Raw genomic sequence first — 12,431 nt, 5'->3', positions numbered from 1 at the left:
TGTAAAGGAAGCCCTGGTTTCAGTTTTGTACTTAAAGGAGTACACTTGGAAGTAAACCCCACTACATTATGCAAAATCCTTGACCTACAAGATGATGGAGCTCAGTGTTTTGCTGAAACTTGGTATATGCAATATTTGATCACTCGAACTTCCGTTCTTCAAAACATCCTGATAAATCCTCGTAAACCTCTCGTAGCTTCAAACCTTCCTCCTATGTGTCAAATTTTTCACAACATCTGTGTTCACTCGATAGTGCCTCGAACTGGGAGCTTTGAAAAGGTAACCGAACTTGATATTCTGATTATTCATCATCTGTTGACTGGAACACCCCTTCATTTGGGCAATATCATATTTAGCTACATGTTGAATGCTGCCATTGTGGGTCGATCAACTCCCTATGGGATGATCTTGACCAAAGTCTTTAAGTTCTTTAAGGTACCTCTTGATGATGAAGAGAGTATTCAGTGCAATAACTTCTTTTCTATGAAAAATATCAAACAAATGCGCATTGATCTGCCTGAACAAACCCCCACCTCAAGGAAGAAGAAAACTGCCTTAAAGAAACAGAAGTCTGCCTCTCCATTATGTCATTCTCGCACCCCCACTTCCTCATTTAACTCAGTTGGCTCAACGCTTCCTCGATCTCCACAACTCAGTAACAATCCATCAACACATACTGTCGCTCCTTCAGTTGAGGATGCAGTTGAAGAAAATCATCCACAACGTGCGGAGGATGGTGAAGACTTATTCTTTGATCTGAACGTATCATATGATCACCATTCTTTAAAAAGCCCTCATAGGAACATGCATGCGGAAGAATCCACATTACTATCTCAAGTAAGTCTAAACTCTTCTCCTATCTCTCCAAATATTGCTCCATCTAATTCTGATCCAGATTTACAAGAAAAATCCAAATCTCCTTTGGCTCCATATTTTGAAAATTTCTCCAAGGATAAGGCTAAAAGTTCACAAACCAAAAGTGCGCGTGATGATTCAACAACCAGCATGAAATCGGCAGGAACTGAGAACAAAAAGTTTTTAAAGCTACTAAAGACCATTAGGAAAGACCAAAAGAAATTGTTGGTTAAATTTTCTCACTTTCAAAAAACCATCGCTCAGTTTGGACTCATTCTGAAATGGGTTACCAAACACTTGGGTTCATCTGCTGCTGCCAATGACCAACCTCATGTGCTACCGGCTCAGTTCTCCTTTGTCCAAAACTCTACATCTTCATCATCTGAAGGATCATCTTTCGCTGACTGACTCTGTTTTATATTTGTTATACTTTTTGATGTTGACTTAATTCAGGGGGAGTCAGATTATGGATTATATTTTGTCTTATGTTGGTTAACTCTTTGATATTTTGTTTAAACTCAAATTATGGTTGCTGATGTTATGGTTTGAATTCATGAACCTATGGTATTTTGTTTAAGTTACTCGAACTTATTTTAGGTGTTAATGAAAGTTCTACTTACCTCAATAGTGCATAATTTCAAAAATTTGTTTTTTACTTGAATGTTAAAAGGGAAATTTTTCAAAATTATCCTTGTATGATTGAGGGGGAGTTTAATTATTTCATTCTTACATATAACAAAAATCATAATCTAAAGAATTTTTTCATCATCAAAAAGGGGGAGATTGTTGAGACAAAATCTCTCTCAATTGGTTTTAATGATAACAAAATTAATTAAAAGATTATGATTGAGGTTAATGACTAATATGTGATTTTGAGTGTATTCCTATAAGAAAACAAGTTATTATTCATTAAGGCAAAAGAAGAAAGTTCTGAGTTAAATGCTAAGTATGGAAAATGCCGAGGATGGCCTCACGAGTTGGTGAAACTACAGTTCTGCATCCTCGCTGATTTGAATTCATTAAACAAAGGCAAAATAGTATTAAAGAATGAATTGTTTGAATTCATTCAACAAAGGCAGAGCAGTATTAAAGAATGAATTGTTTGATTCATTCAACAAAGGCAAAATACTATTAAAGAGTGAATAAAGCAAAGCTTTTGAAGAAAATGAGTAAAGAGGCAAAAGAAAGGTACAAGAAAGGATTACACTAGCATATGCCTATAGTCAACATTTTGAAAAGCATCCCAACACTTTATGAAAGCAACCCATCATGTCATAGGCAAAAGCTACATGTACTCTTGTGTGATTTAAAAAAAGATTATAAAGTCAATCTTCAAAAAGGCAACAACAAACAAATCAAAAATAAATTGCTCACATGTCTTAAGGCAAGAAAAGAGAAAAGGACTTCACACGTGAAGCCTTTGCAAAGCCTTGAAGAAAGGAATGAAAAAGACATCACATGTTCTTACAAGCATTAAATGAATGAAAGAGAAAAAGTTCACATGTGAAGCTTTAACAAGGCATTGAAGAAAGGAGAACGAAAATGATTTCACATAATCTTCAAACATTAAAGAAAGGAAAGAGAAAATGACAACACGTGCCCTGAGTACCCAGAAAATCTGCTACCTCGTACTTGAACATGGAATGCATCTATCCAAGGAGCTAAATTACATTTTCGTAATTATGAAGAAAAACTTTGGCATTTCTAAAATGGATTTTCCAATGGTCATAAAAAGCTTGGCATATGAAATGAACATCACAAGACCTCTATAAATTGTAGCAAGCTGATCTTCATCATATACACAATACATTGTATCAAAAAGATCAAAGATCTTAAAGCTTTTAAGAAGCAACATTCATTATCTCTTCATACTTTCTACAATCCTACATTAGATCTTTGTTAATCATTTTGAGAAAGTATTTAGAATCAATCACTCTCATATCACATTGTAATTTCCACGTGAGATACACTTGGAAATATTTGAAATATGATTGTAAGCTTGGTGAAGCTTAAGAATACACAAGTTGTAATCATCCTCTGTCTGAGGTTGATCTGTTTGAACATTAGTGAAATCTCACAAGGGTGTGAGGACTAGAAGTAGCCATCTTTGGGTGAACCAGTATAAAAACAATGTGTGTCAGTCTTATATTTCCCTTTCACTCTTTAGCTCAGTTCAAATATGAAGGTTTTGAAAAACTCATCCTCGGGCTTGCCATCCTCTGCAAGAGGATAGTTTTTAAAACACTTGAAAATTATTTTTAACAACAAAATCCCTATTCAACCCCCCTTGTAGTGATATTTAGCTACATCAATCTTTGTGTCTAAAAAAAAGAACTAGACTTTGCTGTTTCAATACCTCCAAAAGATGAGTCATTAAATTTGGTGGTTAGAATTGTGCCACTAATAAAATTGATTGTGTACAATTTCGTGTTGTGTCTAATCTCTTATTTTGTGTGGCGTTCAAATTCGGTAAATTTATTTATAAATTTTGTCTAAAAAATTTGTATGCATATGTATATCTCTATCCTCCAACGTTTATTTGTAAGCCTACTAACTCCGATTCTAAATTCTCTACTAAATAGTTGTTCTCAGGCATAATAATTCTGATGTTAAGTTTTCTGACACAGAGTTATATTGAATCTACAGTTAACACGGACACGAGCATCTACGAATACAAACAAATTAATTTCTAGAATATTAGAATGTTAATTAGAAAAACAATTATATTAAAATATTAATGAGGAAAATAATAATTTATAGGAATTAAAAAAAATACAATCCAATTCGACAGTTTTTTTAGATAATATTGAAACACTATCAAATCCATTATATCACGATTTTACGATGTGATACTTCTATAAAACTTGTAAAACCATAATGATTTTTCAAACACTACTTTTTTCAATGGTTACATTTTAATTTTACTAATATACTATACATTTTATCTTCTAAATTTATTACTAAATATCATGCAAATTGAAAGGAATTCATGAAGACTAACATGCAAATACAAACATAAAAGATATAAAAGATAATCATAATTTTTATTATGTGTATTCTAATTTTATTTTTTATTTTTTTTGTAATTGGAAGATTATTTTTCTTTAGTATTTTATAACGAGTAGTACTTATTTCATATAAGTAACATACTATGTTGAATAATAAAAATAAAAATTAATTATTAAGTTACTTACTCATCTTTATATTTACTAATTTACTTAATTTATATATGTCCAAGTATATTATTTTAAAAATTCTTATTTCATCTAATATAATTATTTAATTTTTCAATAATCATTGTTTTTATTTCTTTAAAATGAAAAGTACTATTTTATAATAAGTTTTTTAAAAAGAAAAAAAATTATTTGGAGAATTAAAAAATAAGGCATCATCGTTAAGATTAAAGAGCGAGCGAGTCATCAGTGACATTGACAATCTAAAAAAGGATTTTTTTTAATTTAGTTTACGATTAGATTTTTTTATTTTTATTTTTTTTTTGTAAATTGTTTATTTTTAAATCAACTTATATATTTAATGTCAATGTCAATAAAATTTATGAGAATTAATTTTTTAAGCGAACAATTTATTTATCAAGATCGTAAGTTATTTCGTCAGCGAGTTCTTACTAAGCCCAAAAAGTAAGACAATCTGATAAATTAATTTGAGAATGAAGTATTTTAGTGTAAAAAAAAAAGCAGAATATATTAAAAAAAAATATTGAAATTGGAATAAAATATGATCATTTATATTTTATCTATTTATTATCTTAATCGTTAGATAGGTCATTAAAGTTTAAACTTTGAATAAGTAAATATACTACTTCAATGGCCTTTTTAGTTTATATTAAGAAGTATACGGCAAATTTTATGTATAAAGATACCTTAAATTACGATTTATAGTATTCAATAATTTGTTGTCCTTCAAAATAAATCAGAAGTACTAATAAAATGTATACTTAAGATTGCACCCAAAAAGTTATACTTAAAAGAGAAAAATAATAAACACATATTGTAATATATATTTAGGAATGAAAAAGACGAATATATAATATTTATTATAAAAGAGTTTCACCAAATCAATTCACTTACTCTACTCCACTAATAATACATGGGCATTGAACTCTTTAATTACATATAATTTGGGACATACGTAGTTATATAGTCCAGTTTTAATTACTTTCCCTTATCAAGAAAGGATAACAACGCCCAAAGAGGAAAGTAAATTACAACTTGATGAGTTAGTTTGAGGTTTATCCGTTTAGACCGGGCCCCGCTTTACACAGTGACACCGGTTCGATGGTTTTTTGGAAAAAAACCGGTCAGATTTATGAGTATAAAATGCGAAGCTTCTATTCTAGGGCCTTCGAATCTTGACTTTGTCTCTTCAACAAGTTCGTTCATTCTAGGAATATCGCTGTGTGATGGCAATGAGATCGGCGCTGAGTCGAGGGATCGTGACTCGTTCGATGGACTCAACATCTCGTGGAGCTTTCAGTCGTTTCTACAGCGGCAAAGGTAAGATTCTTAGCGAAGAGGAACAAGCCAAAGAAAACGTCTACATCCAGGTAATTCCTTTTTCCATTTTATTTCAACTGGATCGGATTCTTGCTTTGATTTGAACACTGAGACGTTTGATTGATCTCTGTGTGTAGAAATGGGAGCGGGAAAGGTTGGAGAAACTGAAGCTACAGAATGATAAGGCTAAGGCTGAGAAGGACAAAGACACTACTGATAAGGTAAACGGAATGTTCGATTGTGTGCATTTTTGGGTCTGATTAGAGAATGAAATTTGTGCATATTTTAATTTAATATATATGTATTTTTATGTTATGAAGCTATTTGAAGTTGTATCATTGGTGGTTCCTGATATTCATATCATATCAATGAATTAGTTTTTTTTTTTACCCTTAGTCAGCGCATTAAAGCTTAGGATGATGTTCAGCTAAATGACAACTTGTTTTGTAGCTCCTAATATTCTGAGACTTTCATATGACGGATATTATTTTTTGTTTAACTACTTTGGGTCTAATTAATATAAGCTCTCATTATAAGCTAAATCAATGACAAAAGATAAAATAAAGTCAAATTATTTTCATATAAACAGATGTGTCATAAGCTAACAAGGAGAGCTTATGGAAACAAGCTGAAAACAGCTTATGGATATGTCTTGATCAGTTTTCATAAACTCTCCTAAATAGTGTCACAAGTGCTTATGTCAAGTAGATAAAATCAAATAAGTCAATGCTAAAGTCTTTTTTAGCTTCCAAATATTATTGGCCAAGCTCAGCTGGTTCTTTTTTCTCTTAGAAAAATTGGAAGTTTGCACATATTTATGTTGTACTTGTCATACTTACTTCTTGTTGCACGCGGTGATGACATGACTCTGGGATCTGTAGTTGTGTTTCGTAGACTTGGATAGTATTGTCATATTCCTTCACTTTCATTTTCCTCTTTGAGAAATGCCTCCTCTCCCTTTCATAAACTCCCAAATGGAGACCAAAAGTGCTGTCTAGCTAGACCCTTTATTTTTTCAGTGGAGGGGTGGTAGGTACTCTACCACCTCTTTTACACTATAAACAACTGAAATATTTTTAAAATTCTCTTTGCACTAAATTTGACATTATACAGAATAACCTTACATTGATCTCTCCATGCTTTTGCTATCAATTAAATCCATGTTTTAACAAAATGATATACCCTTGAAGTACTCACTTTAAAAATGCTTACTAGTATTTCTGATACAGATCGTTTATTGCGGTAAATCAAGGGGCTAATTTCAATCATAGATGGGGTTGGTTGCCCGTTACCATGAGGTGCAGTTGTGCACTGGAGATAACTAATCTAAGGGATGGTTGAATCTCTCATCAAGTTCATGTTTTGTCCATATGTTATATGGATTCAATAATCTAACTGAAATTGGAAGTTCTAGAATTATGTATTGCTTTTGTTTTGCAGCAATTTGACATTAAAGTCCTACTGCCAAATTTTGGTTATTTGTGTATTGCTTCATCCTCAATTTAACACTTTCGTCTCTCTTTTTTTGGCTGTAGAAACCTGATGGGACTCAAAAGAGCTGACTTTACCAGTCATGCTATGCTAGCCATGAAGGTCACTTGTGGGAAACAATCATGGGGAATAAAACACATTGACTCTGAGTGAACTATGGTCTTTGTATAGATTGTATGTTTTTTTTCTCTCTCGTTTATTTGTAGTTTCTTCAATGGTGATGGATGAGACCATGTTGCATCCAACAAATTTGGTAAATTATGTTATGATGTAATCCTCCCATGATTTTTCACCTTCCTGCCAGTGCGAAACGAATTAGTAATCATTATTCAATATGCTTTGAGAAGGGGAAAATGGGAAATTTAATTTGAGTTTAAATTGTTAATGGGAATTAGTACTCAAATCAAGTAGAGCATTTCTCAAAAAAGAAAGAGTCTCTGTTTGCATAACAAAGGAAACGGGAGAATTGTTCGGTTTGGTGTTTACTCTAATATAAGACCTTGCTAGGTAAAACAGCTAGGCAGCTATACTATACCACTGTTTTCGTGGCCATGGAGTAAACGTATAGAGCTAGTTTCATGCTAGAAATTTCAAGTTGCCACGCCTGTCGGATAAAATTACGATTTTTTTTATATCTCCTTTTTTATTTTATTTGACTAAAATGTCATACTCTAAAAAAAAATACAGAAATGTTTTATTTTTTTTGTCTCCGTTGTTGATTGCAATCTGGGAACGCGACGATGATAATTTTTTATTTTTTATTTTTTATCTTTTAATTGATGGTCGTATCTCGGAGATGCTACCTTCTACTGTTACTTTTATTTTATTTTATCATTTTATAAATAATTATGTTAATTATTAATTTTATTTATTATTATTTAATAAAATATTTAAAAATTTAAAATATTATTAATAAAATACATTAATAAATAATAATGATAAATAAATTATATTTATAATAATAATAATTTTAATAATAATATATCAAAACAAATAGGAAGAAGTTGTTATAATAATTTGTCTATATATTTGGTTGATACGATAATGTTTTCTTAACAACTTATTTAACTGTATTATTTTTTAAATATTGTTAATATAATTAAATAATAATAATTAAATATTGTTAATATAATTTAAAAATAATAATAAAAATATTTAAAAAATATAAAATTTTAATAATAAAATCAAACAAAATATTAAATTTAACGTGTTTGAGTAGATGTGCGAAAATAAATAATATGTTATATTATTTTTACAATTCTATTCTATTTTACAGTTAAATTAACATTTAATATTATTTTGTTTGTTTTTGCATGTTATTATAACAACAATATTATAAATTTTAATAATAATGTATCAAAACAAATAGGAAGAAGTTGTTATAATCGAAGGAAGTTGTTATAATAACTTGTCTATATATTTTGTTGATACAATAATATTTTCTTAACAACTTCTTATTTAACTGTATTATTTTTTAAATATTGTTAATATTATTAAATAATAATAATTAAATATTGTTAATATAATTTAAAAATAATAATAAAAATATTTAAAAAATATAAAATTTTAATAATAAAATCAAACAAAATATTAAATTTAACGTGTTTGAGTAAATGTGCGAAAATAAATAATATGTTATATTATTTTTACAATTCAATTCTATTTTACAGTTAAATTAACATTTAATATTATTTTATTTGTTTAACAACTTCCTCTTTTGGCACATTATTATAACAACTTTCTCCTATTATTATTTTTTATTTAATAAATAAAAAATAATAATAATAAAGTATGAATTTGATGTTTTTTTTCTTTCAAATTGTGGTTTTTTTTTTAATTTAACGTGTTTTATTTGTTCAATTTAATTATTTTTATTTTATTAATATAATTTATTTTATTATTACTATTATTAAAATTATTATTATTAATGTATTTTATTTATTATTATTATTTATTTATTTATTTATTTTATTAATAGTATTTTAACTTTTTAAATATTTTAATTATTTATAATATATTAAATAATAATTATTATTAATTAATAATTAATAAAATTATTTATAAAATAACAAAAAAATAGCAGCATCCCCATGTTGCGATCATCAATTGGAATAAAAAAGTAAAACATTTTTATATTTTTTTTTAGAGTGTGGCATTTTAGTAAAATAGAAAAAGTAATATAAAAAAAATCTAAAATTACCTTCAAAATGTATGGGTAAATAACCGAGCAACGCGTTGAAAAAAGGTCGTTTAATTGAGAATGCACAAAATTTTGGTCATACTCTGGTGTATTTATTTTCTAATTTTATTGAGATACGAGCAGTTTGTTATATTTTAAAAATAAATTATAGTATTTAATCTTTTAATATAATTTAACAAAAAAAATTAAATGATAAATTGTTTGAATAACTTCTAAAGAAAATATCATTTAAAGTATTTTTTTAAATAATAAAGTTTTAAAAAATATTTAAAATATAAACAAGAGTATTTTCTTTTCTTTAAATCATTTTTGAGAGATGTATTTTTTAAATTTAAATTTTATTAAGCAAAAATAATTTTTTTAATTTGAAACAAAATAGTCCAAAATAACTTCAAAATATTTTTAAATGAATTTCCATAAAAATTACTTTTATAAATAGAAAGTTAAAATCTTACTTTTAATTATAATAAACCGGCTTTATACTTATTATAAATAACAAAAAAAAAAATAAAAATAAAAAATAAAAAAAGTAAATTGTGTTTGTGAAAAAGGACAAAGCGAGTAGTAAATTCAAAGCTTCGGAAACAAGGGGCATTGATAATTACTAATAAGTACTATTTAATAATATACATAAAAGTTGTATTCAGGAAGAAAAAATATATATATACATAAACGATTTTCCTTAAACGAAAATAATAGACATCAAAACTCTGCAACATAGTTAATCATCTTTAACAAGAATTCAGGCTTTTCCATAGAAAAGTCAAGCAAATAAACTTTAACTGAAACAACTTTTGACTACCAGATGAATATAGCATAAGTTCATTGAACTGACAAATGGAAAAGTGGATGGTTCAACACTTAAATTAAACCAAAATTAAATTGAATCCAAATTACAAAGCATAATTAAATTGGACAGAGAAAGAATTTTCCACTGCTGTTGAATTCATATTCCTAAAAGTTCCCTATTTGTTTAACTACAAGCCCTACTCGAAACTTGATCATATATGTGATTCACAATGATATTCAAACAAAATCTACGCTAATAAATTCAATTAGCAATACTCCTAGTTACTCTTTCAACTAGCAACACCATAAACTTCACAAATAAAACCATATAAATAAATAAAAACTAATGCACTATATACAAAAAACACAGCTTCCAACATCTATCATTTTTTACATTTGAAAGCCATAGTTTGAATACCCAAATGTACCCATATGATCTTGCAAATTGTTTGATGGATAATTATGCATTTCTTGAGACTGTTGAATTGAACCACCAGGAGGAGGAACCCAGTTCTGATCAATAGGCATGGGAGCAGAGTTACTGTCAACTGATGTAATGTCATGAATACTTGATCTTTTTCTTTCTTTCTTCACCGAATTCTGGCGAAGAAAGTACTTTTGAGCATGGCTAGCGACTTGAGTAGGTGTTCTTGTCACAACAACATTTCTTGAAATGCTTCTCCAATCTCCTTTGCCAAATTTGCTTAGCCCAATAAGAAACAGCCTGTTACAATTAACATATGAGATCAATAACTATGAAAGAAGGTTCAACTCAAGGCGTAACATACTACTAACAAATATCGTTTGTCTATTCATAAAAATTAACCGTGAAAGAAAATATCACAAAGATAAATAGTTTCTTCTTTCTTTTTTGAGTTTAACTGTCACTAATTGTTAACTGAAAAAGTTTTACCCCGTAAATCATTCATGAACATTGTTTTAAAGGTAATTATGCTAAAAGTCAGACATATTTAATGATCTAATCGTTGTAGTTCAGTGACATTGCAGAATATGAATTAAATTATATTTTATGCATTAAGAAACCACAGAATTTGAAAGTATATACAATCAAATGCATGTCTTGCATTACATATAGTATTTGATAGGAATTATTTTGACCATTTTCTTCCTTCTAATTTCTAGTTTCTCAGTTTCTAGCAATCAAATTTGAGTTAAGTTACTATTGGACAACAAGCAACAAAAACGCCTATTCAAAAAAATTTCCACTACAAAATCTTAAAATAAAAAGGGGTTCTAGAAACAGATTAAAAGATTCTGAATTTCATCATTCCTAAAACAATTTAAAAAAAAAAAACATTTTATATATAAAAAAAAATCAGAAACAACAAAAACATTGAAATTGTTCACTCTCTTTTCATAAAATTAATAAATCTCAAACAAACAAAAAAAAACCTAAATTGAATTGAAGTAAAAAATTTCAGATACCTATGTTCTTCTTCAGTCCAAGGTGTTCCTTTCTTCCTCTCGTTATCACCATGTCTAGATTTCGAACCAAAAGAGATTTGATTGGAAGAATCCCAATCAGACAATCCACCACCACCACCACTCGCCGCCGAGTCATCCGAATAACTCGGTACCTCAACCCGACCCGAATCAATCTCCAAAACATCGTGAACCAAGGCTTCGTAGTGGTCCCTAACTTCCGCCGCCGACTTACCGGGAACTTGTTCGGCGATCTTCTCCCACCGGTCAGGTAAATCCTCCGGCACGATCAAAAGAGCTCTCTCGAAAAGCTTGTCATGGTCGCGAGTCCACTGACTAGGTTGATTCGGCCACCGCGTCGTGGCGGCGGCGGCAGCCATGGCAAGTGTATCGCGAAACATCGTCGTTGTCGTTTTGTTAGTTGAATTCAAAAGGTACGGTCGTTTTGTTGTACTTCGCGTTCTGTTTTTTTTTTTTTGTAGAATCGCTTTCTATGAGATTTCGCTTCTGCGTTTGGTGAGAGGTTTTAATAATAACGCGTTTAATATATATAGGGAGAGGGAAAATTGAAAGGAAAAAATTGGTGTATCTTGGTGTTTTTTATTTTTTATTTTCATTAGTGTGAAAAAAGTTATTTTAATTTTAGGTTGGGTTTGGGAAAATCTGTTTGGGTGGGACCAGCTCATCAGGTTTTCAATAGCAACACGTTTTTGCTTTTATTGGTTTTTTGTCTTTACTTTTCTTTGTTTCTTTGTGAATCTGTACAGTGCAGAGTGAGATGGAAAACCCCGTTTCACCTGTTTTTGGAAAATAATAACGATTTGTTAGTATTTTCTTTTTATTTGTAATAACAATTAGTAATATTAATCAGCATTCCATTGATGAAAATGAATAATTTCATTAAATTGCATAAAATTATAATAGCAAATAAGTTCTCAAAATTGTAAGTAAGTATCTTTCAAAATATTAACAAATACTTTTATAATTATAAAATAATTTATAGTAGTCTATTTATAAATTTTTATCTTAAGAGATTATGGTGGGCCACATATTCACATAATATGTGGTTCCTCCATATTTATCTTATATTAATATCACTGCACTCAAGAGTATATTTTTAAGGATTAATTTAACACCTG

General features: G+C 29.0%; 2 protein-coding genes across 2 annotated transcripts; one reads left to right on the top strand and one right to left on the bottom strand.

The window, feature by feature from the left end:
• The first annotated feature begins 5,210 nt into the window (after positions 1–5,210).
• On the top strand, positions 5,211–7,193 carry LOC101512302 (uncharacterized). The gene is made up of 3 exons (XM_004497080.4): positions 5,211–5,419; positions 5,507–5,590; positions 6,905–7,193. The coding sequence occupies exons 1-3, from the start codon at positions 5,276–5,278 to the stop codon at positions 6,929–6,931; spliced, it is 255 nt and encodes an 84-aa protein (XP_004497137.1). The 5' UTR covers positions 5,211–5,275; the 3' UTR covers positions 6,932–7,193.
• Positions 7,194–9,906: 2,713 nt separating this feature from the next.
• On the bottom strand, positions 9,907–11,824 carry LOC101511974 (transcription factor DIVARICATA). The gene is made up of 2 exons (XM_004497078.4): positions 11,296–11,824; positions 9,907–10,573 (listed from the first exon to the last, which is right to left on the bottom strand). The coding sequence occupies exons 1-2, from the start codon at positions 11,691–11,693 to the stop codon at positions 10,240–10,242; spliced, it is 732 nt and encodes a 243-aa protein (XP_004497135.1). The 5' UTR covers positions 11,694–11,824; the 3' UTR covers positions 9,907–10,239.
• Between the last annotated feature and the right edge of the window lie 607 nt (positions 11,825–12,431).

This window comes from Cicer arietinum, chromosome 4 (genome assembly GCF_000331145.2).
Source record: "Cicer arietinum cultivar CDC Frontier isolate Library 1 chromosome 4, Cicar.CDCFrontier_v2.0, whole genome shotgun sequence".
Classification (NCBI taxonomy): domain Eukaryota; kingdom Viridiplantae; phylum Streptophyta; class Magnoliopsida; order Fabales; family Fabaceae; genus Cicer; species Cicer arietinum.
The sequence above is the reverse complement of the archived record's forward strand: the minus strand, read 5'-3'. Positions and strand labels throughout refer to the sequence as shown.

Coding starts and splice junctions, on each gene's coding strand:
- LOC101512302 (XM_004497080.4), top strand. CDS start 5,276: ATGGCAATGAGATCGGCGCTGAGTCGAGGGATCGTGACTCGTTCGATG. Junction 5,420..5,506: donor AAGAAAACGTCTACATCCAG/GTAATTCCTTTT, acceptor CTCTGTGTGTAG/AAATGGGAGCGGGAAAGGTT. Junction 5,591..6,904: donor ACAAAGACACTACTGATAAG/GTAAACGGAATG, acceptor TTTTGGCTGTAG/AAACCTGATGGGACTCAAAA.
- LOC101511974 (XM_004497078.4), bottom strand. CDS start 11,693: ATGTTTCGCGATACACTTGCCATGGCTGCCGCCGCCGCCACGACGCGG. Junction 10,574..11,295: donor TGGACTGAAGAAGAACATAG/GTATCTGAAATT, acceptor TAATTGTAACAG/GCTGTTTCTTATTGGGCTAA.